General features: G+C 48.3%; 1 protein-coding gene across 6 annotated transcripts in view; it reads left to right on the top strand.

Moving 5' to 3' along the window:
• Positions 1 to 24,820, top strand: part of RALGPS2 (Ral GEF with PH domain and SH3 binding motif 2) — a 310,247-nt gene that overhangs the window by 45,613 nt on the left and 239,814 nt on the right. For 5 of the 6 annotated variants that reach the window (XM_039483897.1, XM_039483900.1, XM_039483901.1 and 2 more), the window contains exon 2: positions 19,580 to 19,719. In XM_039483897.1, the coding sequence (XP_039339831.1) occupies positions 19,663 to 19,719 (57 nt within the window). In that variant the 5' untranslated portion in view covers positions 19,580 to 19,662. Of the gene's footprint in view, positions 1 to 11,976; positions 12,133 to 12,227; positions 12,309 to 19,579; positions 19,720 to 24,820 lie in introns of all 6 variants that reach the window. The other variant, XM_039483899.1, reaches the window with a different exon arrangement.

Here is a 24,820-nt window from a genome sequence, read left to right on the forward strand (position 1 = left end):
TGAAATGAATGTTGGTTTGGCCTTCGTAGAAAATATTAAGATCTTCTTTTTCAGAACAGTTTTTGCAGACTGAGCAAAAAGCTCGGTTTAATTTGCTATTGTACTCCAGCCACTTAAATCTTGATAGCCAAGATTGCTGAAAACTCCTTATCTTGTAGATTTGCCGCATCTTTCTTTTGTAGAACTTCAGTTTGACAGCTGGGTGTCGAACTCAGGCCATCACTTGATGAATTACCCTTTTCTTCTTTTTCTCTGGGTAACTTTATTAAGAATTTATCCATTGTTGCTTATTAGTGGTCCTACAAATCAAGAATTTGTTGCTGGGATAAAACGAAGCTACAACGCGTCGGCGCCACAAGATTACAAGGGTCAATTAAAAGTGGAAAGTCAGAAGTAGCACTCGCCTGCTTCAATATATTATATTTTGTTGTACCTGTTGTGACGAAGTGGGAATGTTCTTAATGTTTTCTCTGAATATTGTGTGGGTGCCTCTGTTTCCCCTGCAAGGTGCCAACTGAAGGTGTTGGAGAACAAAGAAATCAGGTGGCCTCTTTGTTTGGAAAAGAGACAAAGGCCAGAGGAGGGGCTGGAGAGAGTGTCAGTTTGGAGCTGGCTGGGGAAACGGGGAGAGACCCAGAACTTCGGTCTGGGCTCCCCACCCCCCAAGATGGACCTGACTGAGGGGTCCTGTTTTCTGTACCTAGAAGCTCTGTTTTAGATTGTGTTCCTGTTGTCTAATAAACCTTCTGTTTTACCGGCTGGCTGAGAGTCACGTCTGACTATGGAGTTGGGGTGCAGGACCCTCTGGCTTTCCCAGGTGCCTCGCCTGTGTGGACTCATTGCGGGAAGCTCACGGTGTGGATGGGCATGCTGAATGCTCTGAGGTCAGACCCAGGAAGGTGTAAGCTTCTTGCCCTGGAGACAGTATGCTCAGAGAGAGGAGGCATGCTCCCCCAGAGTTCTGACTGGCTTTGTGTGGAGTAGTTTCAGAGCATCCCAGCATCCCCTTCCACACTGTGTGCTTCCCGGGAGTCTGCACAGGCACTGACATTCCCTCCACCCCCTCCGCTGGCCTTTGTCTCTTTTCCAGGCATTAGGAGGCCACCTGATCTTTGTCTCCAACATCTTCAGTTGGCACCTTGCAGGAGAGTGGCCCAGGCCATCAGTTGCCAGGAGACAGGGTGTTGGCCATTCTCTGTGCAGCCCTCTAGGGCTCTACAACAATCAAACCCCTTACCCCACCATCTAGATCCTGAAGAAATGCATAGGAGAAACTGAAGCACCCACACAGTATTCAGAGAAAATGTTAAGAACATTCCCACTTCATAACACCTATATACAACCAATTATATACTTTAAAGGGTGTAAAAAAATCAAGTATTGTGCTAAACACAATGATACCCCAAACTCCCTATCTCCCCTGAGGGAGGGAGAGTGCTGAGGGGTTAGGGGACTGTCATCACATGTGGCTTCCTTCCTCCCCTGTTACAACCTGCTGCCCCTTACCGTAGTCTCACTGGGGATGGGGCTGCCTCTTGCCCAGCGTTGGGCAGGAGTGGGGCCTGTGGACGAGGGGGTGGATCACAGGGTCAAACACTCACTGAAGGCGCAGCAGCTGCTCAGGTGAGTGAGGTCCACTCCAGATGTCTCCTGGCCGGAAGCCCCCTTGGCATCTCCTCCAAGTGGGTGCCGGGAGAGGGAAGGGGAGGGGATGGGGAGGGCTGTCAAGCATGTGTGTGCCTCCCCCTCTGAGGTGCTGCAGCAGCCAGCCTGCTGGCACTGCTCTTGTGCTATAGCCCTTAGGTGGCGGCGGCAGCAGCAGCAGCCGGTGTAGTGTAGGATACCGCTTAATGTAGGAATGTGCTACATCGGCAGCACAAGTAGGCAAGGGAGGGACGGTCCAGGGCCGGGGGAGAGACCCAGCTCCAGATATTGGTGGAGCAGGGCCCCCAGCCCTGAATATTCCTGGAACCCAGGCACCACGAAAGACTAGAACTTGCTGCCCATTACAAAAGCCATGTTGACTCTCTTCCCCGCCCAACAAATTGTTAATCTATGTGTCTGATAAATCTTTTTTTTTTTTTTTAACTACAGTTTCAACCAATTTGTCAGATACTTGAAGTTAGGCCTATTGGCCTGTAATTGCCAGGATCACCTTTGGAACCTTTCTCTTAAAGTCAGTGTCACATTAGTTATCCTCCAATCATCTGGTGCAGAAGCTGATTTAAATGGTAGGTTACATCAGGGCCGCCCAGAGGGGGGGGCAAAGGGGGCAATTTGCCCTGGGTCCCGGGCTCCGCAGGGGCCCCCAAGAGAACAGCTGAGGCTCCCGCCTCCGTCCCGCTCCTGGAGCCCTGGCACATCAAGCGGCGTCCTCAGACAGTGCCGCATCATGTCTCCAGCGGGGCCCCTGAGCCCCGCCCCGCTCAGAGCCGCGTGGTGAGGGGGCGGGGCTGGGAGCTCCGGGCTGAGCTCAGCTCCCTCCGCTTGGCCCGGAGCTCCCAGCCCCGCCCCCTCACCATGCGGCTCGGAGCGGGACGGGGCTCAGGCCCCGCTGGAGAGATGCTGCAGCTGTTCAGCGAGGCGCTGAGACTCCGGGTGAGGAGGGAGCCGGGGGTAAGAGGCTGGGGCTGGGGGGGTTGGCTAAGGAGCAGGGAGTCCTGGGGACAGTCAGGGCACAGGGAGGGGGCGGAGGTGGGGGGAGCGGTCAGGGGGCGGGGGCGGGGGGGGGTGGATTGTGGGTGTTCTGGGGGGGTGGATAGGGTCAGGGCCGCCCAGAGGGGGGGGGGCAAGAGGGGCAATTTGCCCCGGGCCCCACAGGGGCCCCCACGAGAGTTTTTCAGGGCCCCTGGAGCGGGGTACTTCACTCGCTCTGGGGGGCCCGGAAAACTCTCGCAGGGCAGGGCGCAGGAGCTTCTTCGCTCCCGGTCTTCGCTGGCGGGGGGGTCCTTGCGCTCCGGGGCGGAAGGACCCCCCATCCCCCGGCGAATTACCGCCGAAGTGGGACCCGCCGCCGATGTGCAGCCCGGTCTTCGGCGGTAATTCGGCGGCGGGGGGCCCTTCCGTTCCGGGACCCGCCGTGGAAGTGCCCCGAAGGCCCGCGGCGGGGACCCCCCCCCCCGCTGCCAAATTACCGCCGAAGACCGGGCTGCACTTTGGCGGCGGGTCCCGCTTCGGCGGTAATTCGGCGGCGGGGGGTTCCCACCGCGGGTCTTCGGGGCACTTCGGCGGCGGGTCCCGGAACGGAAGGGCCCCCCGCCGCCAAGACCCCGGGCCCCCAGAATCCTCTGGGCGGCCCTGGGTTACATACCCCAGTTAGTAGTTTGCTCACATTAGTGATGGATATGTCTGTTCAGAGGTGGGAGCTTACGTGGGTCCATTCCAAATTCAGTCTTCATGGTCCTTGTGGGACCTTTCTCTGCTTATTAATATCCAGGAGCTAAGGGCTGTCCACCTAGCCTGTCAGGCTTTCCTATCTTAGGTAAAGGGAAGAAGCCTGTTTCTCACTGTGTCATCTGTGAGAACAATGTTCTGCCTCATCAGGCAGTGAGGAGCCCGCTCTTTTGTGCTTTGTCATGAGGCAATTTGCTAATGGAATTTTTGCGTTGCCGATTAAATCAGTCTCAAAGCCTCTTACCTTCCAGAGATGCAAAACAAGCTTGCAGATTGTTCGAGTCACCATGAGTGATCTCTCCACCTGGATGTAGTTAGGGGTGTTTTCTATCAGTGGGGGAATCCCCAAATAGACCTATTCACAACCAAAGCCAACAGGAAATGCCACCAGTTTTGTTCCCTACAAGGTCGCAGTCCTGTTTCCATCACAGACACTTTCCTACTATCCTGGTTGAACAAGCTCTGCTATGCTTTTTCCTCAAAGTCCACTGCTACTCCAAGTTGTTGCTAACCATAAAATGAGACCTCCCTGGGTTATACAAGTAGCTCCAGCCTGGCCCCGGCAGCACTGGTTCTCCACTCTGTTGGTGGAGGCTCTGATTTCACTTCTTGTTGGACCCAGACATAATTTTGCAGGATCATGGTTGGCTGCTCCATCCAAATCTGTGGGCACTTCATTTAACAGCTTGGAGGCTCCATGGCTAAATCCTACAGAGGAGTCTTGATTGGAGCAAGTTCACCATGTCTTGTTAAATAGTAGGTAGGCTTCCACCAGGACTACTTTAAATTTTGAAATGGGAAGCATTTTTTCATCTTATCTCATCAATTCGAGGTTTCCTCAATCCAGCATAGCCTGGACTATCTATTGCACCTAAAACATCAAGGGTTGGTGATTAGTTCTATCCAGGTCCACTTAGCAGCAACATCAGCTCTCCATCTTCATGTGAACAACTATTCTCCATTTTCCAACAATATCACAATCAGATATTTTTTAAAGGTCTGGAAAAGTTGTATCCTCAGATAAGGAAACCGGTTCCTCGCAGGACTTGAACTTTAATTTTGTCAAAGTTTATGATACTTCCATTTGAGGCTTTAGCAATGTGCTGCTTACTACATCTATTACTGGAAGTTGACTTTTTTAGTAGCAATCACTTCAGCCAGGAGGGTGGCTGAGCGGTGTGCTCTGACATCTGAATCTCCTTATAAAGTTTTCTTCAAGGACAAAGTGCATCTATACCCTTATCCAAGATTTCTCTCTAAAGTGGTATCTAATTTTCATGTTAGCCAGTCAATTTGCTTACTTATGTTTTACACAAAACCTCATGCCAATAGAGAGGAGCAACACCTGTGCATGCTAGATGTTAGAAGATGTTGGGCATTCTATATAGGTAGGAGTAAACAATTCCATTTATCAACCCAACTGTTCATGGCCATAACAAACAGGATGAAGGCTTTCCCTATATCATCACAGAGAATTTGATCATGAATAGCCTCCTGTATTTGTGTATGTTATGATCTGGCTGGCATTTCCACAGCGAGCAAAGTAACATGGCATTCCAGGAGATCGCAGTGAGCCTTGTCAGTGTTTCTTGCACAAGTCCCTATCTAGGATGCTTGTAAAGCAGTAACTGTAAGTCCCCACCTTCACATCCCCATTCTGGAGACTCCTTTTAAGTTTGGATGAATTGTGCGTGTACATAGATTCCCATGACTTCTGCTTTGTAGCTTGTGAGCTGCCAAGAGTGGCATGGACATATGCAATCACTCAAAGAGGATAAAACAGTTACTAACCTTCCATAATTGTTCTTCAAGATCCGTTGCACATGTCCATTCCACAAGTTGTATGGAGAAAAGGAAAGGGGGAAGGCAGGTTTTGGGGAAGCTGGTGGCATGCAGTGGCAGAGGGTGTTTGAGCCGCACTGATGGGTAACACTGAGGGAAATTTTTCCAGTGACTGAGTGTGGGATGCACAAACACCGAGTGGAATGGACATGTGCAACACATCTCAAACAACAGTTATGGAAGATTAGTAGCTGTTTTTTTTTTCTTGCTTTTTCAACTCCCGATTGGTCTCTTATCTTTGAATGAACTAATCCAGGGGTTGCCAACCTATGGCATGCGAGCCAATTTTTGATGGCACGCGGCTGTGGGCTGAGCCACTCAGCTTGCGGCTGTGGGCTGAGCCACTCAGCTTGCGGCTGCGGGCTGAGCCACTCAGCTTGCCGCTGCTCTGGGGTTTCTGCCGCCGGCTCCTGCCAGGCCGGATCCCGCCGCTAGCCCCACTCAGCGCTCGCTGCTGGCCTGAGTGAAGGAACCCCAGGCTGGCAGCGGTCTGAGACCCTGGCTGCTGGCAGGAGCTGGCGGCCGGAACCTCAGAGTGGCGGCGGGCTGAACTGCTCAGTTGCTGTTCTGGGGTTCTGGCTGCTGGCCCCTTGCCAGCCAGGGTCCCTGCCGCAGCCCCACTCACCTTGCTTCCAGTTGGAGTTCCAGCACAGGCCCCCTGCCAGCCAGGGTCCAGGCCTCCGGACCAGCTCAGCCCTACCAGCCGCCAGCTCCACTCACCTCAGCTGCCGATCTGGGGGTTCCAGCTGCTGATCTCCTGCCAGCTGGGGTCTGGATCTCCAGCCTTGCTCAGCCTGCAGGCCACCCTGGGCTCTGCTCCTGGCCTTGGATCAGTGTTCTGCAGCCTCCTCACTGTGGCCCACTGTCCCCAGCCTGGGACAGTGAGGGTTGCACACGAGGCAAGAGGGGGGTGCAGCTCAGCACCCCCATCTTAAAATTGCTTGTATCAGATCACGCTGCGTTTAACCTTGTGCCTGCCTTCTATCGCCATTTTTTTCCCCCCACTGAGAGTTGAAGGGAACATTTGACAAAATAGCAGCTCCTAAGAAAGCAAAGCTAGATGTCCGATCATTTCAGCCTGCTTGGACAGACGCATTTGGATTTATTGAAAAGGACCATGCTATTTGTGCTTTCTGTTATGAAAGTGGTGTTTGTCGCACATCAAGTGTTCAACAACATTTCTTGACGAAGCAGACAAGACTGAATCAATCAAAAAGGCAGTAGGAGCCTATGAGAAGCAAATCAGTGTTTCAAAAGCTTAAGTGTAAGTAAAAATCAAGCTACAGAAGGAAGTTACAAGACTGCACAGTGCATTGCAAAAAAGGAAAGCCATTTACAGATGGGGAATATATAAAAGAAGTTTTTCTCAGCAGTTTGGAGATTTTGTTCTATGATTTGCCAAATAAAGATACAATCATATCTAGAATAAAAGAACTGCCCATCTCTGCCAGAACAGTTGAGAGATGCATAAGTGAAATGGCAGAAAACATTAAGGAAAAGCAGACGACTGCATTGAAAGACACAGCAGTGTTTAGTGTTGCAGTTGATGAGAGCGTGGATATAAACGACGTTCCACGTTTGGCAGTTGTTGCAAGATATTGTGCTTCCATTGAAATCCAAAAGAACTTTGTTGCCTAAAACCCCTGCATGTCACGACAGAGGGGGAAGATATACTGGAAAGTTTTGTAAACCATTTTGAAGAATGAGGAGTTGACATCAGAAAAATATTGTGTATGACAACAGATGGTGCTCCTGCCATGGTCGGAAAACAGAAGGGATTTGTAAAGTTACTTGAAGGTCAAATTTGACTGTATCATCCATCAAGAAAACCTGTGTGCTAAAATTTCTAATTCAGAGCGTAATAATCTGATGGATACAGTGGTGCGAATTGTGAATTTCCTTGTTGCTCAATCTGCTTTGACTCACAGACAACTTCAAGCACTGCTAGAAGAGGTGGACAGTGCTTATAACGACATCCCACTTCACAGCAACATTCGGTGGCTAAGTCATGGCAAGGTTTTGGTGCGCTTTGTAAACTGTTTTGTTGCAATCGAGGCCTTCTTTGTTGGAAAAAGAACAAAACTACCCTGAACTGGATGATGACAAATGGCTGTGTAAGCTCATGTTTCTAACAGATATCACCTCTCACCTAAACGAACTCAACCTCTGTCTCCAGGGTGCAGGGCAAACAGTTCTGGATCTTTATGAAGCCTGGAAAGCATTAATTGTGAAACTAACAGTTTTTTCCAGGGATATTCAAACTTCTACTTTCTGCTACTTCTAACTCATAAAAGAACTATCGACACGTTGCGCTGTCAATGTTGATGAGATTGGAAAGAACAGGCAAGAACTGGAATTAGAATTTTTTGACAGATTTCAAGATTCCCAGCGATTTGGCCCAATGCTTTGTTTTCTAATTAAACCTGAAAAGTTCAATGAAAGTGACTTGGATTTGTCTGTATTTCAGTGGATGGGTATTTGACGGTTTCGAAATGCAACTCATTCAGAGTTAAAAAGCTCGGAATTGTGGACATCAATGTTTGTGGATCTGTGGACACACTTGAAGCTACTGAGAGAGATCATGGGGCCTCTATTCTGACCTGCTGGACGTCCCTGCCAGTGAAATTTAACTGTTTAAAGAAAATTGCATTTGCAATGCTTTCAGCATTTGGATCCACATACCTGTGTGAACAGGTATTTTCACACATGAAATCTGTCCTCTGTCCCTCTCAGAGCCAGTTAACAGGTGATCACTCAGAAGCCTGTGTGCAGCTTAAAGTATCCAAATACGTGCAAGACATTGGAAAACTCAGCAAGGAAAAGCAAGGGCAAGGATCACACTAAACTGATAAGATCTGCATTTTAATTTAATTTAAAATAAAGCTTCTGAAACATTTTGAAAACCTTGTTTACTTTACATATAACAGTAGTCTGGTTATATAATATATAGACTTACAGAGAGACCTTCTCAAAAACGTTAAAATGTATTACTGGCACATGAAGCCTTAAATTAGAGTGTATAAATGAAGACTCGGCACACCACTTCTGATAGGTTGCTGACCCCTGAACTAGTCAGTGAGCTGAATGGTTGAATAAACTGAAATAAAGAAGTACTTGTGGCACCTTAAAGACTAACAAATTTATTTAAGCATGAGCTTTCGTGAGCTACAGCTAGCTCACGAAAGCTCATGCTTAAATAAATTTGTTAGTCTTTAAGGTGCCACAAGTACTCCTGTTTTTTTTTTTGCGGATACAGACTAACACGGCTGCTACTCTGAAACCTGAAATAAAGAAAACGTTGTCTGCATCTGCAGAAGAAACTGCTGCTATCCAAAGCTGGTTTAGCATACAAAAAAAGCCTGGTTCTAGGTGTTTGCCAGTGTCTTTCACCAGTTCAGTGATATAACTTCCTTTAAAACTTGGCAGCAAACATGTACTGCTTAATATTACTTTTTAAAATTTTCTTAATTTAAATTATTTTAATAGGTCATATTAAATTTACACTTTAAAATAAATTGTCATTTTAATTATAAATAGGTTTGTTTTAAATAAATACAGGTTTATATTTTTTTAAAAATCGGGTTTTAATAGGAGTCCAATTTTTTTTTTTTAAGATCAACTTTTTTATTCACCATGGGGCAGCTGGTGGTAAATCCTTCTCCAGTTCATAAGCTTGCAAAATAAGACAAAACTCATTTCCAAAGAACCTCCCAGATTCTGGCTATGTCTGCACTAGAAATCTTACAGCAGCACAGCTGTACCGCTGCAGCTGAGCCACTGCAAGGTCTCCCATGTAGACTCTCTATGCCGCTAGGAGAGAGCTCTCCCACTGGCATAATTAAACCACCCCCAATGAGAGGCAGTAGTTGTGTCAATGGGAGAGCACCTCCTGCTGACATAGCACTATCCACACTTGTGCTTCTGTTGGTGCAAATTATGTCAGTCAGGAGTGTGGTTTTTTAACACCCCTGACTGACACAAGTTTTACCAAAGAAGTGCTAGTGTGGACATAGCCCAAGAGTTAAAGGGTTTTTTTTTTTAATAAATAATCTAGTCACACTTAAAAGTGTTCACTGACCCAAAAAACCCAACCTTCAATAATGCAGAGTTAAGATATCTCGTGCCCTTCACTGACAAAAGTGCTGGTAGGGACAGTGCTGTATCGGTGGGAGATGCTTTCTGTCAATATAGCTACTGCTGCTCATTGGGGGTCATTTAAATATGCCACCCGGAGAGCTCTCCCGCTGGCATACAGCAGCTACACAGGAGAGCTTTCAGCGGTGCAGCTGTGTTGATAAGTGCTGACTGCATGGGTGCTCCAGGGCTGGAGCACCCATGGGGAAAAATTAGTGTGTGCTCTGCTGTTCGGAGGTGTTAACAAGCTTGGGGGGGTGGAGGAGCAGGAACATGGCACGCTCAGGGGAAGAGGCAAGGCTGTGGTGGGGATTTGGGGAAGGGGTTGGAATAGGGGTGGGAAGAGGTGGGGCCTTATGGAAGGGGTGGAGTGGGGGCAGGGCTGGGGGCGGGGTGGGGGAGGTGGGTCGAGAACCCAGGGAAAAGTGGGGAAATCAGCGCCAATGGCTGTGCTGCTGTAAGGTCCAAAGTGTAGACAAATTCCAATCTGCTGTTCTTTCCTCTAGGCCACATGATTTGGATCACTAATGCTGTTCCATGCCTCTACAATTCTAGAACACTTAGAATAATTGTTCTTTAAATAGAAAAGTCCTTGTCAACCTCCGCTGTATTGTATGAAGTTAATCATCAGCAACTGCTTTGCTATATCCTGATTCCCAGCACAGGATAATCCTGAAATACAGGAGGCTCTAAGAGGTGTGAAGTGGGCCCATTCATCTCAATATGATGGTCTCAGCTAATGAGAGCACCCCTTAGAGATGAGTACAGCCTGAAACAATAGCTCTGACATGAGAACTGCTCCATTCATCTCAGTGGGTGTTCCATCCCCCTTCCCCAGTGTTTGAGAAACCTGTGATGTGTATAAATCATACCCGATTCTCACCACCTCGCTCCAGTCTCAGCAATGTGTTCTTGGTGCATGCTCCTAACATGTCTATTCTCAGCTCCCCACCTCAAGCAGTAGGGCCACAGAGCTTGAACCCCAGATGTCAGCTCATGCATAGAGCAGGGAGAGACTAGCACAGACCCCTTCAGAAGATCAAGGTCCCCCAAATATGGGCTCTTGGCTCCTCTGTTCATGCATGCTTGCATGCTCAGTGTACCTTGTGACCATTAGGCATGCACCTGAAATGAAAGCTAAATTCTTTGGTAAATATAGTTCTGAATTTTGCTCCCCTAAAGGGGCAGTGGGGCAGACACTAGTTGAGGGTAACTCTCTTGAGCGATTAAGACTCTGTTACAGGATTGGAGCTCTGGTTTGATCCCCAGGTCTGGGCAAAAATACCATCAGCCTTAAGAGAACTGTTTTTTTCAGATTGCTGTATCTTGGGAACCCCTGATATCTGGGTCAAAATATCTCAAATTTGGCTCTCTAACTGTACCCTGTGCCCATACGAGGCACATCAAATTTCAAGGCAATCTGAGTAACCATGCGGGAGCATGATGTAGAAGAGTTGAGCTTTAAACAGAAAGCTGGTCTTGCCCTTAGCTGGTCTTGCCCTTAGCCTGACAGTCAGCTATAATAAACTCAGAGCTTCTCTACGCTTGCCACTGCACTGGTGCAGTGGCACAGTGACACCGGTTACTGAAGACACTCCATGCCAAAAGGAGAGCTGCTCCCATCAGTGTAGGTACTCCACCTCCCCAAGAGGTGGTAGCTGTGTTGACAGGAGGAAGCCCTCCCTTTAACCCAGCGCTGTCGATGTTGGAGGTTAAGTCACTATAACTATGTTGCTCAGGGGTGTAGATTTTCTACACCCCTGAGCAGCGTAGTTATACTGACACAAGTTGTAGTGTAGACCAGGGCTCAGCAAGGTTGCTTAAATGTTTTTAATTAGTTTTATTTCTCTAGTGCTTATATAGAAGATACTAAATCATGGTTTCAGTCTGTTCTTGTTTAATTGAAAAATAATAGCTAAGGCAGTAAAATAAAATACATTTTTTTAAACATAACCCCTTCACAAAGAATCACAAAACAGAAGGTATGTAGAAATCAAATAAGCTGGTGGGTAATCCTGAAAAAATGAGGCTTTTTAGAAACCCAAACTTTTGTGGACAAAGGTCATGAATAGAAAACTTTTTAGTTGATTCCTGGCTCTTGTACAGAAAAGCTATCTGATTATAGTATTGTATTTGTTGTCTCACATAACTTTTTAAAAAAGACAAATGATCCTTGAAGTTGTGTGAGGGAAATCACACATTTTTCAATAGAAAGCCCTTATCCGACAATTGCAGTCACAGCTCCCTGAAACATGTGTCCAACTGTTTGTTTTTAGTTCATTAAACTTACTGCTTTAAATAGTCTTATCCTTCTGGTGGATCCATGCATGCATTGTGAGAGGCAGGGGCTGCTTCCTTGCATGACTGTGTGCAGATACTATGGCAGAAAGCTATCGCCTCCTGCTGCACCCTCTACCGATTAACTCTTGGCCTGAGGTCAGAGTCAACTTTGAGCACTGCTACTTTTGAATGGTGGTGGTTAAGGAGGTAAGGAACTTGTTTATTACTTGTAATTCATTTTTAAGCTGCATTTTGTTTTCTTGTTTTGTTGTGAGTGGGTTTTTTGAAGCTGAGCTAATAGTTTTCCTCTCTCATGGTTTCTTCTAGGATTCAGAGAACAGGAGTGGTTCATGTCCAGATTGAAGACTTGCTCCCCGACACTTCTGTCTTACATCTCATCTGATGCAGTGGGGTCCAAGGGATGTACCAGTCTTCAGGCGATGGAAATGGGGAAATCACTGGGTGCTGGAGCACCATGAGGAGGTAATTTGAGATCTGAGATTAATCTGGGGACCATGAGGATTGGGGAATTGCCTGACTGTATCTCTTCACTAATGCCCCTCTGTTTTCCTTTTCAGAATTCAGGAATGTGGGAGAGGTGCATCAAAGAAGCTACTGGATTATTGTGCCAACAAGTAATAAGACAAGCACATTCACAGGTTGTAATTGTGTAGTGGCTGCTTAATTTGTCCCTTTTTTGTTTTGTATTTCATGTAAAGCCTCTGGAGGAGAAAACTAAACAAGAATATATTTAAACTAAACTTTTTTTTGTATTTAAAGTTTTTTGTAAAAGCTGATAAAATGTTTAATAAACATATCTTTTGTCTCTCATTATTGCTCTGTGGATTGTAGCTACTGTGGTTGGGTTTATACTGGACAGAGTTGAGACCATCCAAGTACATCATTGACTGCTTTTGTGCAACTGATGTGTGAACAGAGTTGGCATGTAACCATTATTGATGGGTTGCTGCTGTCTAAACTACTTGCAGTTGCATGGCTGCTCTAAATTGCATCAGTGGACCAGCTCAGCATAGATCAGGCAAGGATTGGTGGAGAGCAGAGAGATCTTGAAAGCCTCAGGATGTGGGCCTGTATTTCAAATCCTCCTCTTTTTTTTTTCCTTTCCTGCAATGACCTTTTAATTACCAGATTACTCCTGGGCATGTTGAATTACTTAAATTTTAGTTCTTGCAGTTCTTCTTTGAGTGATTGCTCATATCCATTCCAGTTAGGTGTGCGCGCGCGCTGCGTGCACGTTCGTCGGAAGATTTTTACCCTAGCAACCCCAGTGGGTCGGCTGAGCGCCCCTTGGAGTGGCGCCATAATGGCACCGCATATATACCTCAGCCGACCCACCCGACCCTCAGTTCCTTCTTACCGCCCGTGTCGGCCGTTGGAACAGTGGAGTGCAGCTTGCCTGTCCTCCGCTTCCCTAGCTTCCTCATAGTTCTTTTCTCTAAAAAATTGTACATAGTTGATATCTTCGTTGTAGGTTTTCTTGTTTTTGATAGTTTAATCAGTTTACTGTTAGATAGTTAGCGGGTTCGGGGATTAGCCCCCACCCGCACCCGGGACAGGAGTGTATGCCCGGCTCCCCGGGTTTCAAGCCATGTTCGGCCTGCCGCAGGCCTATGCCTACAGGGGATCCTCATAGCTCCTGTTTGAAGTGCCTGGGAGAGTCGCACTTGTCTTCTAAGTGCCCAATTTGCAAGGCTTTCAAACCTCGCACAAAGAGGAAAAGAGACATTAGGCTTAAACAACTCCTCATGGAGGCAGCCTTAACCCCTCCGGCCGCTGCACCGCCCGCTGTCCCTCTGGACTCTCGCAGCGCCGCTACGGCGCCGGGCCACTCTACCGTGCAACCGAAAGTGCCATCGGCACCGAAACCCGCCCAGAGACGCTCGCTCTCACCAAAGGCGAAGAAGGGGAAGGCCGCTGCCTCTTCGGCACCGCCTGCTCCGAAGCACCAGAGTGCGCCCCGTCCGGACTGCCCGGCACCGAAACCTGCCGCGGCACCGGTTCCTCCGCCGCAGACGCTTCTGCCGGCACCGGTGACTCCGGCCCCTCAGAGGCCGTCGAGCCCGGCATCTGTGACCTCCCCGGCTCCGGCCGCGGTAGAGATGCCACTGCCGTCGACTCCGGAGACTTTCGAGGCGGCACGGGACCTCATCGCATTGACAGACCCGGCTGTGCCGCCGCCCCCGGCGCTGCCGGTGCGGGCGCCCCGTTCCATGGGCAAGCCGTCAATGCTCAAGCCGTCTGCCGGCACCGAGTCCGACCAGCACCGCTCCCGTTCCCGTTCTCGCCAGCGCTCACGCTCTCGATCTAGGCGCCGATCGCAACGCCGCTCGCAGTCCCGGCACCGCTCGACTACGCGGCACCGGTCAGACTCGCGGCACTGGTCATTCTCCCGCTCTCCGACTCGTCATTCCCGACACAGTTCAGGATCTCGGTACTGCTACGGCCGCCGCTACTCGCGAAGCCGCTCCTGGCACCGAACATGGAGATCCCGGTCGACCTCCCGGCACCGCGCCGGTCGCAGGTCCCGTTCTTGCTCCCGCTCTCGCTATCGGGATGCCTCCCGGCACCGGTCGCCGCAGAGGCGGGAAATGCGATCCGTGGGCACTTCGGCGCAAGGGTTATCTTCTCCGCCCTGGCCCTCCCGGCATGCCTCGGCCTCTTCACACGCCGACAGGTACTACGTCGACGAACATGACCCTCAGGTCCCTTCGGGAGTTTTTCAGCAGTCCCATTATGCGGACCAGGACCCTCATCACTGGGGTTATTGGACCCCTTGGGCCTACCACCAAGCCCAAGGCGCTCCTGTGCCTACCACACGCACCGTACCACACGAGTCCCGCATCCCGGAGGCTACAATAAGCCGCCCCCCAGTTGACACTGACGTACCATCGTGTGCGGAGGAAGGTAATCAGCCTGCCCAGGAACCTCTGGAGCAGGAACCTTCCCAGGTCCCAGACGCTGACCGGGACACCATCAAGCCCGGGATTTCTTCTTCTTCCTCTTCCCCGGATGAGGTGGTGGCAGGGTCGTCATCTGCAGGTCCTCCACCAATTGACTTACGGGCACACCAAGAGCTCCTTCGCAGGGTGGCACTCCGAATGGACCTGCAGGCAGAGGAGGTATCGGAAGTGGATGATCCAATAGTGACCATTTTGTCAGCGGATGCCCCTACCCGCATAGCCCTGCCCTTCATTAAGACTATCCAGGCGACTGCTGATAACCTATGGCAGACTCCGTCCTCTATTGCGCCCACAGCAAGGGGAGTGGAACGCAAGTACATGGTCCCTTCCAAGGGATATGAATATCTGTATTTACACCCTATCCCCTCGTTGTTGGTGGTGCAGTCTGTCAACGATAAAGAGCGTCACGGCCAGCAAGGCCCGGCTCCTATATCAAAGGACGCCAGGCGACTGGACTTGCTTGGTCGCAAGGTCTACTCTGCTGGTGCCCTGCAGATCCAAGTGGCTAACCAGCAGGCCTTGCTAAGCCGTTACGGGCATGACACTTGGGCTGAGGTAGAGAAGTACAAAGAGCTCCTACCTCAGGATTCCCGACAGGAGTTCGCGGCCTTCGTAGAGGAAGGTAAAAAGGTAGCGCGCACCTCATTACAAGCCTCCTTAGACGCAGCTGACTCAGGGGCACGTACTATAGCCTTGGGCGTTACCATGCGCTGTATCTCTTGGCTCCAGAGTTCGACGCTCCCTCCTGAAGTTCAGTACACCATTCAGGACCTTCCTTTTGATTCCAAGGCTCTCTTCTCCGAAAAGACGGACTCCAGAACCTAAAAGACAACAGGGTCATCATCCGTACTTTGGTGATGCATACCCCTGCTACCCAGAGGCGTCTGTTCCGCCCCCAGTTTAACCAACCTTACTATATGCCTCGCTACAGGCAGGACTCCGGTCGGCGACGGAGTCGCAGGGGACGTAGACGACAGCCTGGCAACCAACCGTCCCAGGGGCGAACTCCCTCTAAACCACCAGGGCCTAAACCATCCTTTTGAAGATGCGCCTGGGGACGGCATACCAGATCTTTCTCCAGATCCCTCCCTGCCTTTTTCCAACCGCCTTTCCTATTTCCTCCCGGCATGGGCCTGGCTGACCACCGATGCCTGGGTCCTACGCACCGTGGAACGTGGTTACCAACTACAATTCGTTTCACCCCCACCTTCCCACCCTCCTTCCCGGTCCCTCTTCAGGGACCCCTCTCACGAGCAGCAACTCTTACAAGAGGTGCATTCGCTCCTAGCCATCGGAGCGGTCGAGAAGGTTCCGGAGAGGGAGAGGGGCAAGGGGTTTTACTCCCGTTATTTTTTGATCCCCAAGTCCAAAGGGGGACTCCGACCCATCCTCGACCTGCGGGACCTCAACATATACATGCTGAAATTGAAGTTCCGCATGGTATCCCTCGGGACGATTATCCCTACTTTGGATCCAGGAGACTGGTATGCCGCCCTCGATATGAAGGACGCTTATTTTCATATCGCCATCTTTCCACCGCACAGACGCTTCCTCCGCTTCACGATCGCTCACCTTCACTTCCAGTTTGCGGTCCTCCCCTTCGGCCTATCCACGGCCCCAAGGGTGTTCATGAAGTGCATGGCCGTTGCCGCCGCCCACCTCCGTCGGCGCGGCATCTGCGTTTTTCCCTACCTGGACGACTGGCTCATCAGGGGGGAATCGCAGGCCACGGTCCAGCAACAAGTCACAGTGATCAAAGACTTATTCACACGCCTGGGCCTAGTTCTCAACATAGAGAAGTCCACCTTAGTACCAACTCAGAGGTTGGACTTTATTGGCGCGACCCTGGACTCATCTCTAGCCAGAGCCTACCTTCCTCAGCTACGGTTCCAGGCCCTTACACAGCTAATCCGCGCCCTTCAGGCCTCTTGTATGACCTCGGCCTGTGCTTGTCTCCGCCTCCTCGGTCATATGGTGGCTTGCACACATGTAACTCCGTTTGCCAAGCTCCGCCTCCGCCCACTCCAGCTGTGGCTCCTCTCCAGGTACCGTCCGCACAGGGACCCTCTGGATACCCTACTCACCATTCCAGCGGGTGTCCTTCAATCCCTGGATTGGTGGCTGACCCCTTCCCACGTATGCGCGGGGGTCCCATTCCATGCTCCTCAACCTTCCCTTTCCCTGACAATGGACGCCTCGTCCCTCGGATGGGGAGCCCATCTCGGCGATCTTCGTACTCAAAGCCTTTGGTCGGTGCAGGAATTGAATATGCACATCAACGTCAGGGAGCTCCGGGCAGTGTGCCTGGCATGCCAGACGTTCCGAACTCGCCTCCACGGCCATTGTGTCTCAGTCTTTATGGACAACACAACGGCCATGTACTATATCAACAAGCAAGGTGGGACCCGCTCTTCCCCCCTCTGCCACGAGGCGATACTACTCTGGGAATTCTGCATAGCCCACTCGATACATCTGGTGGCGTCTTTCCTTCCCGGCGTCAAGAACACTATCGCGGATCGCCTGAGCAGGTCCTTTCTCTGCCACGAGTGATCGCTGAGAGCAGACGTCGCTCATGCCATTTTCCAACAGTGGGGATTTCCCCATGTAAACCTGTTTGCATCCCGATTGAACCGCAAATGCCAGGAGTTTTGCTCCTTTCAAGGTCTGTCACCGGGCTCTCTGTCAGACGCGTTTCTCCTTCCATGGACTCGTCATCTGTTCTACGCCTTTCCTCCGTTCCCCCTCATACACAGAGTCCTGCTGAAGCTCCGACGGGACAAGGCACGTCTCATCTTAATTGCGCCAGCGTGGCCCAGGCAACACTGGTTCACCACGCTGCTCGTCTGTCGGTAGCCGGCCCAATTCCTCTGCCGCTTCACCCGAATCTTATAACACAAGATCACGGCACTCTCCGTCACCCAGACCTGACGGCCCTCCACCTCACGGCGTGGCTCCTGCGTGGCTAGACCAATCGGAATTGCACTGCTCTGTTCCCGTGCAGCACGTTTTATTGAGCAGCAGAAAGCCTTCCACTCGATCTACCTACCTGGCCAAGTGGAAGCGCTTCGCTTACTGGGCTCAAGCGCGCGACGCTATTCCTTCCGAGCTTCCGCTTCCAATGGTCCTTGACTATCTCTGGTCGCTAAAACAGCAAGGCCTTGCACTGTCCTCTATCAAGGTGCACTTAGTGGCTATCTCCGCTTTCCACCCCGGTGAGGGAGGGTATATGCTGTTCTCTCACCCGCTGACTACTCGTTTCAGAAAGGGCCTTGATCGTCTCTACCATCAGGTGCACCACCCGATTCCCACCTGGGACCTCAATCTCGTCCTCAGCAGGCTCATGTCCCCACCCTTTGAGCCGTTGGCCACCTGTTCCTTGCTGTACCTGTCATGGAAGACGGTTTTTCTAGTGGTTATCACATCAGCCAGACGGGTCTCCGAGCTCAAAGCGCTCATGGTGGACCCACCGTACACTGTTTTTCATAAGGACAAGGTGCAACTACGTCCACATCCGGCATTTCTCCCAAAGGTAGTGTCCGCGTTCCACAATAACCAGGACATCTTCCTTCCAGTTTTCTTTCCAAAGCCTCACGCATCCTCGCGAGAGCAACGACTTCACTCCCTTGATGTTCGTAGGGCGTTGGCTTTCTATGTTGATCGGACAAGACTGTTCCGCAAATCCCCGCAACTGTTTGTGGCAATTGCTGACCGGATTCGAGGTCTTCCTGTCTCGTCGCAGCGAATCTCCTCCTGGCTCACAGAGTGCATACGCACCTGTTATAGCTTGGCTAATGTCCCTTTGGGCCATCTCACCGCCCACTCTACCAGGGCCCAGGTGTCCTCCGCTGCCTTTCTGGCGCAAGTACCGATACAAGAGATATGCCGAGCGGCGACCTGGTCGTCCGTTCATACTTTCGCCTCGCACTATGCCCTGGTCCAACAGTCGAGAGATGACGCAGCCTTTGGCTCTGCGGTCCTGCATTCCGCCACGTCTCACTCCGACTCCACCGCCTAGGTAAGGCTTGGGAATCACCTAACTGGAATGGATATGAGCAATCACTCGAAGAAAAAACGTTTACTTACCTTTGTAACTGTTGTTCTTCGAGATGTGTTGCTCATATCCATTCCACACCCACCCTCCTTCCCCACTGTCGGAGTAGCCGGCAAGAAGGAACGGTGGGTCGGCTGAGGTATATATGCGGTGCCGTTATGGCGCCACTCCAGGGGGCGCTCAGCCGACCCACTGGGGTTGCTAGGGTAAAAATCTTCCGACGAACGTGCACGCGGCTCGTGCTCACCTAACTGGAATGGATATGAGCAACACATCTTGAAGAACAACAGTTACAAAGGTAAGTAACCGTTTTTTTCTTGCTCTTTAGGATTACATATTTGTCAGATGTACTAATGAAGATTACTGCAAGTAATTTAAAACTTATCTATACATGTTTATGAGTGTGTTTTTTGGAAAAAATTCCATAGAATGAATTAACTTTATTTTGTGTCTGTCTTGTGGCCTTTTATTGCAGTTTTAATTTTAAACATTTTAAAGTCCTATCGGATTGTTTATAGTTACGTTAAACCGTTTGTTTTCCAGTTAATTGCAGCCCTGACACAGTTCTGACTTGACTTTTATATTTTAAAGTCATAATTCATAAATAGCAAATTCAGGAAATGTATTTAATCTGTACTCTGATTATCTACAGATGTAGATACTAATAAAAGCTAAGCTAGGATCTGTTTCTCAACACTAGGGGGCACTAATATTTCATGAAATTGAAAACAAAACAAACCTTTATTGTATCAGTAACATTCATATATAAATAAATTTTATTGCTTTGACAGTCCCAAAATATTTCTCGTTACCAAACAGTTTTTCTGTGCAGAAATGAAAACAACAAGCAGCATTATTATAAGAATACAGTTTCTGACTTCTTTTCATTTTCTCATAGGAATGATTACTCTGTTGCCTTGGAAATGAAGTGACTACCCTGCTGCTGTAAATGTAGGGCAGAAGATCAATGGTGTGGGCAGTATGGAGCTAATGAACGGGCAGTCGAGCAATGTTAATATTGCCGCTACTGCTTCAGAGGTAAGGATTACAAACCTACAGCCCCTTATTAATTAGTCAGATATTTAAATCCTTAAAATGTAGACGGTTACAAACCGCATTGCCCCCCCCGCCCCCCAATTGAAACAGTGACTTTTTTCTTTCTATAAAGATACGTTGTGAAGAGGGTCTTATTCTGTGGATCTTGTCTCTGACATTTGACAGTTCATATTTAATTTAGTTCAAAATTTTGAGTTTTTAGAATGCTTACCAGCCAGGAGCATGATTCAGCCTGTGTGGATTTGCCATAAGCAATAAGTGCCTCTCCTCAGTTTCTATGGATGTGGTAGAAGCTTTTCAGCTCTTGTTGTGTCTGATTATTCTATCGCACTGTGCCTGGTGTGTAAAAGGAGTCTTATTGAAAACTCTTATGCAGTTCCAATTTTTATTTTATACTTAACTTTTGAAAATAATTTCAAGCTCAGTAAATGGATAAGGCTTTGGCACATTTTTGTTGATGATGCGCCTCATATCAGTTGCCTTTGCCAAAACTTTGTGTCACCTCCTGGATGCCTCAGGTGGCATGTTAGAACCTCTCTGAAGCGCACACTGTAGTCTTGCTTATGGTGGAGCATCTCTCTTTCGGCTGCTTGTCTCAGTCCTCTTGGTGCCCCCACCTTGGGCTTTTCAGAGTCTTCAAATAGACTCTTGTTTCCTAGGTCCTTTGCTTATAGGCAGTATGTTACACAGACAGCAGATCCTATGGTGGGTTACTTGACTGCCCTTTCTCATTTAGCAGCAGTTACAAAGAGACAAGAGGTACTTTTAATGTGGATAAGCCATAGGACATGGACGCTGCTGAGCTATGTGCTTGGGAAATGGGCTCCTACCTTTGTAGTGGGTTTTGGTTTAAGGGTAGGAGCTTGTTATATCTTATTCAGTACCCTGTCTTTATCTTGAAGAGACCTTAGGATGTGAGGGTGACAAGACAAATGTCTGTTGCTTCCTGGATGATCAGGATGAATCATAGGGTTCTCCATAAATATACTTCTTCAGAGATGGATGTTGTGAGTAGAAATAACAAACCCCATGTGCTTCTACTGAGAACTAGAGATTGACTTCCATCCGGAAGTTGCTCACTTATTTTTTTAGGTTTCTCATTCAATGAGCCTTGGTCCTCTTACAATTGTTTATGAAATCTGCATTTGTAGTAGTCATGAGTACTTCTCAAAGAGTGGGTGAGGTAGGGTGTCTAATAGCATCACTTCCCCCCTCCCCCACCTCCTTCACAGTCATCTTTAAAAATAAGGTCACGCAGTGACTATATCCCAAGTTCCTGCCCAAGGTATCTTCGGACTTCCACATGTCAACCTATCCACCTTCCAGTTTTCTTCCCTAAGTCGCACTGGTTTTTGTAAAGGAGATAATACATTACATACACTTGATATAAAAGTCTAATGCCCTCCTGATTTAGACAGGACTAAGCGCTGTAGGAAATCTCTCAGATTATTTCTCTCCATTGCAGGGAACTAAGGGATCTCTGATTTCCAAGCAAAGACTCTCTAGGTGGATATCTGGCTGCATTACTACTGCTATGAATCTCATGATCTTCAACTTCCATAGAGTATTTACTCACTCTTCTTCAATAGTCTTTTCTTAAGAACTTTCCCATTGCAGAAATATGTAGTGCCATGACTTGGACATCCATTCATATGTTTGCTGAACACTCTGCTATCACTCATGCCTGAGCTTCTGATGCCATATTTAGCTCTACAGTTCTATCTTCGATCCTAGACTCAGCTCCAAAACCCCATCCCTCTGTAGAGAGTACTGCTTGATAGTCGCCTAGACTGGAGCACCCATAGTCCTTACTCGAAGAAGGGAAGGTTACTCACCCTGTGCAATAATTGTGTTTTTTCAAGATGTGTCCCCCTGTGGGTTTTCCACTACTCGCCCTCCTCCCCTTTGCTTCATAGTTCTTTACAACTGGTTCCACGGCAGAGAAGGAACTGAGGGCAGTTCACCCATGCAGCTCTATTCAGCCTCATTGTAAGGCACAAGGCTGCAGGGTGTGGAGGGTACATGTGTGGGCCCAATGCACACTGCTACCTAAAATCTCCAATCTGAGGTGCATGGAGCACCAACCTAGAGTAGAGCACCCATAGGGGGACACATCTTGAAGAACCACAGTTACTGCATAGGGTGAGTAATCTTGTCTTTTTCATGTTCTTTAAGATTATGCTGCATTTTTTTTTTTAAGCTGGCAAATGTAGATGAGAGAAGAGGTGTTTAAAGTGGATACTGCTTGCCATTTATTTTAATATACTAAAAACCAAAGGATGTTTGTGGGTCAGAATTAAAAAAGACAAAACAAAAAACTGTAAAATTGAGTTCACCACAGTTTTAAGACAACTTGCTTTGTCTATACCCACGTCTTTTCCGCTGTCAGATCTATTCTCATTGTTTTGCTGTATGCAGCGTTGTTGTAGCTGTGTTGGTCCCAGGATAATAGAGAATCAAGGTGGGTGAGGTAATATCTTTTATTGGACCAATTTCTGTTGGTGAGAGGGACAAGCTTACCTCGAGCTCTTCTTCAGATCTGGAAAACTAACTTGGGCTCAGTCTGCGCTATAGAGTTATGTCGATGCAAGGCAGCTTACATTGACCTAACTCTGTTACTGTCTACACTACAGTGGTGCTCTTGCCAATATAAGTTGCCCACTACATTAACTTAACTCCACCTCCGTGAGAGGCATAATGCTTAGGTCGATGTAGTTAGGGCAACACAGTCTCCATGTGGACACCGCGTTACTTACATTGTCTGACTGTCAGCCTTGTGTAGGGCTGACAGCTGAAGCTCTGCCCCTGCACTGACAGCCCGAGCTGTCAACCAGGCGCAGGGCTTACAGCTGCCTCCCATTCCAGTGCTGATGGCTCGAGCTGTCAGCCTGGCATGGGGCTCACAACAGGAGCTTCTCCCCCTGTCTCCTAGCCTAGGGCCGACAGCCCAGTGCAGGACTCAATTTCGCTGCAGGGAGCATACCAGCTCTGAAATTGACATTCTTGTCAGTTTCACAGCTACTATTATTTCAGTTTTTCTCGGGCTGTGAGCCCTGCGCTGTTGTCAGTGCCCCCCAACGCCCTACTATAATTGATGCAAACAATCCTAGTGGGGATGTGGAGCACCAGCAGAAAGAGGCTAGTGTGGACGCCAGCCCCTGATTTAATTGCTGTGGTGGCTGCAGATTGATCTAACTTAAATTGACCTAATTTTGTAAAGTAGACAAGCCCTCAGTGTCTCTGCTAAATACAATATTTGAACAGCGTGTTTAGTATAAGTAGTTAACACATGTTTCAAGGGACCGTTCAAACGGGAGTGGTCAATTAATACCCTTCCAGTCATAGGGAGGGAAGGAAAGGAAGAGTGGGGTGAAAAGCAGCTGGGTGTTAGTGGATTACAGATTGTGCTTCACCCAATGACTCCCCTTCAGTTTGTCACGCTTCTTATGTCACATTTAAATTTAGGTTGCAGTGTTGGCAGAGTGTCCATGTTACTGTTTCTTCTGTGAAATGCCTAGCACACTTTGACGTTGCCAGATAATTATGGGATGCCAGTTGTGCCTCCAATAGTTAAGGCTGAGCTGAGTTTTACACATAAAGCAGGGATTCATCCTCATAGTTGTGTATGAAAAATACATTGTATCCTCCCCAAAATTACTGTTTTGAGTATAGCAGGGGGTAGTCAATTTGTTTTTGTCAAGGTCCACATTTCTTGGACAAGGTATAGTCAAGGTCCAGACTCCAGAGAAAATAATACACCCCCCCCTCAACAATAAGGATGAGTAAATAAGATTTCAAGGTCTGTTTTAAAAAATGTCTTCTAGTTTGAATTTGGCCCGAAGTATGCCAATTGACTACCTCGGAAGTATAGAATGAATTTTCTGAGAATTTTACAAGCAAATGCATTAGTCTGAGTTAAAATTAGTATTGTGTAAAAATTAAATTACGATATTTGAAATACTTAGCACTCATTGTCTGATCTTTTGTTCTTTCATGATCTCAGTAATGGAATAATAGGCTCTTCAAATGTGTCATAGTTAAAATTTACTGAAATCTTGTGCATGCGCTTTTTTTCCCACTGTGTTAATCATAATTGAAAGTTTCTTCTTCAGTAGAGATGAACAAATTTCTTTTGTAGAGTGTTCCACAAAAAGCTGCCCCTTTCAAAATGGCTGCCATCTCCTTCTGTTCTGTATTGGACTGAAGCCTCAGCTGCCCTCAGTGGTCATTTTGAGAAAGGTATCTGTTCACTGAACAGTGGTACTAAGGCCTGGTCTACACTATAAGTTATCTGTAAACCTTTTAAAGGTAGCCATCCTGCAGCAAAAAAACTTCAGGACCAGACTTCAAAGAGAAACTGCTGAGCTTCAGTTCATCTGCAAATTTGACGAAACCAGCTCAGGATTAAACAAAGACTGTGAATGGCTAGCCAACTACGAAAGCAGTTTCTCCTCCCTTGGTTTTCACACCTCAACTGCTAGAAGAGGGCCTCATCCTCCGTGTGATTGAACTAATCTCGTTATCTCTAGCCTGCTTCTTGCTTTCATATATATACCTGCCCCTGGAAATTTCCACTACATGCATCCAACTAAGTGGGTATTCACCCACGAAAGCTCATGCTCCAATATGTCGGTTAGTCTATAAGGTGCCACAGGACTCTTTGCTTCTGTAAACCTGTGTTGGCTAGGAGTTGATTTTTACTAATATAGTTATACTGGTGCAAATCCTAGCATGGGTGCACTTTATACTGGTATAGTTTATTTTGCTTCCTGAACTGGAATAAGCTATACCAGTATGAACATTTCTATACCTGTATAATGGCATCCACCCAGCAATGGGTGTTGGGAGGGAAGTATCTAGTGTAGAGTAAAGTCCCGAGGGTCTGCCCCCTGACAGCATAAAGCTCCATCATCTTCCCTGAGGAAGCTTGGTTGGCTTCACTCTCATTGCAAATGTAAGATAGTGGCTATTTTACAAAGGCAATTTTTTTTTGAAAGTTTCTATTGAAGGAGATTTTATGCACCAGCCTCTAACACAGGGGTCGGCAACCTTTTAGCAGTGGTGTGCTGAGTCTTCATGTATA

Source organism: Mauremys reevesii, linkage group 8, assembly GCF_016161935.1.
Source record: "Mauremys reevesii isolate NIE-2019 linkage group 8, ASM1616193v1, whole genome shotgun sequence".
Classification (NCBI taxonomy): Eukaryota; Metazoa; Chordata; order Testudines; family Geoemydidae; genus Mauremys; species Mauremys reevesii.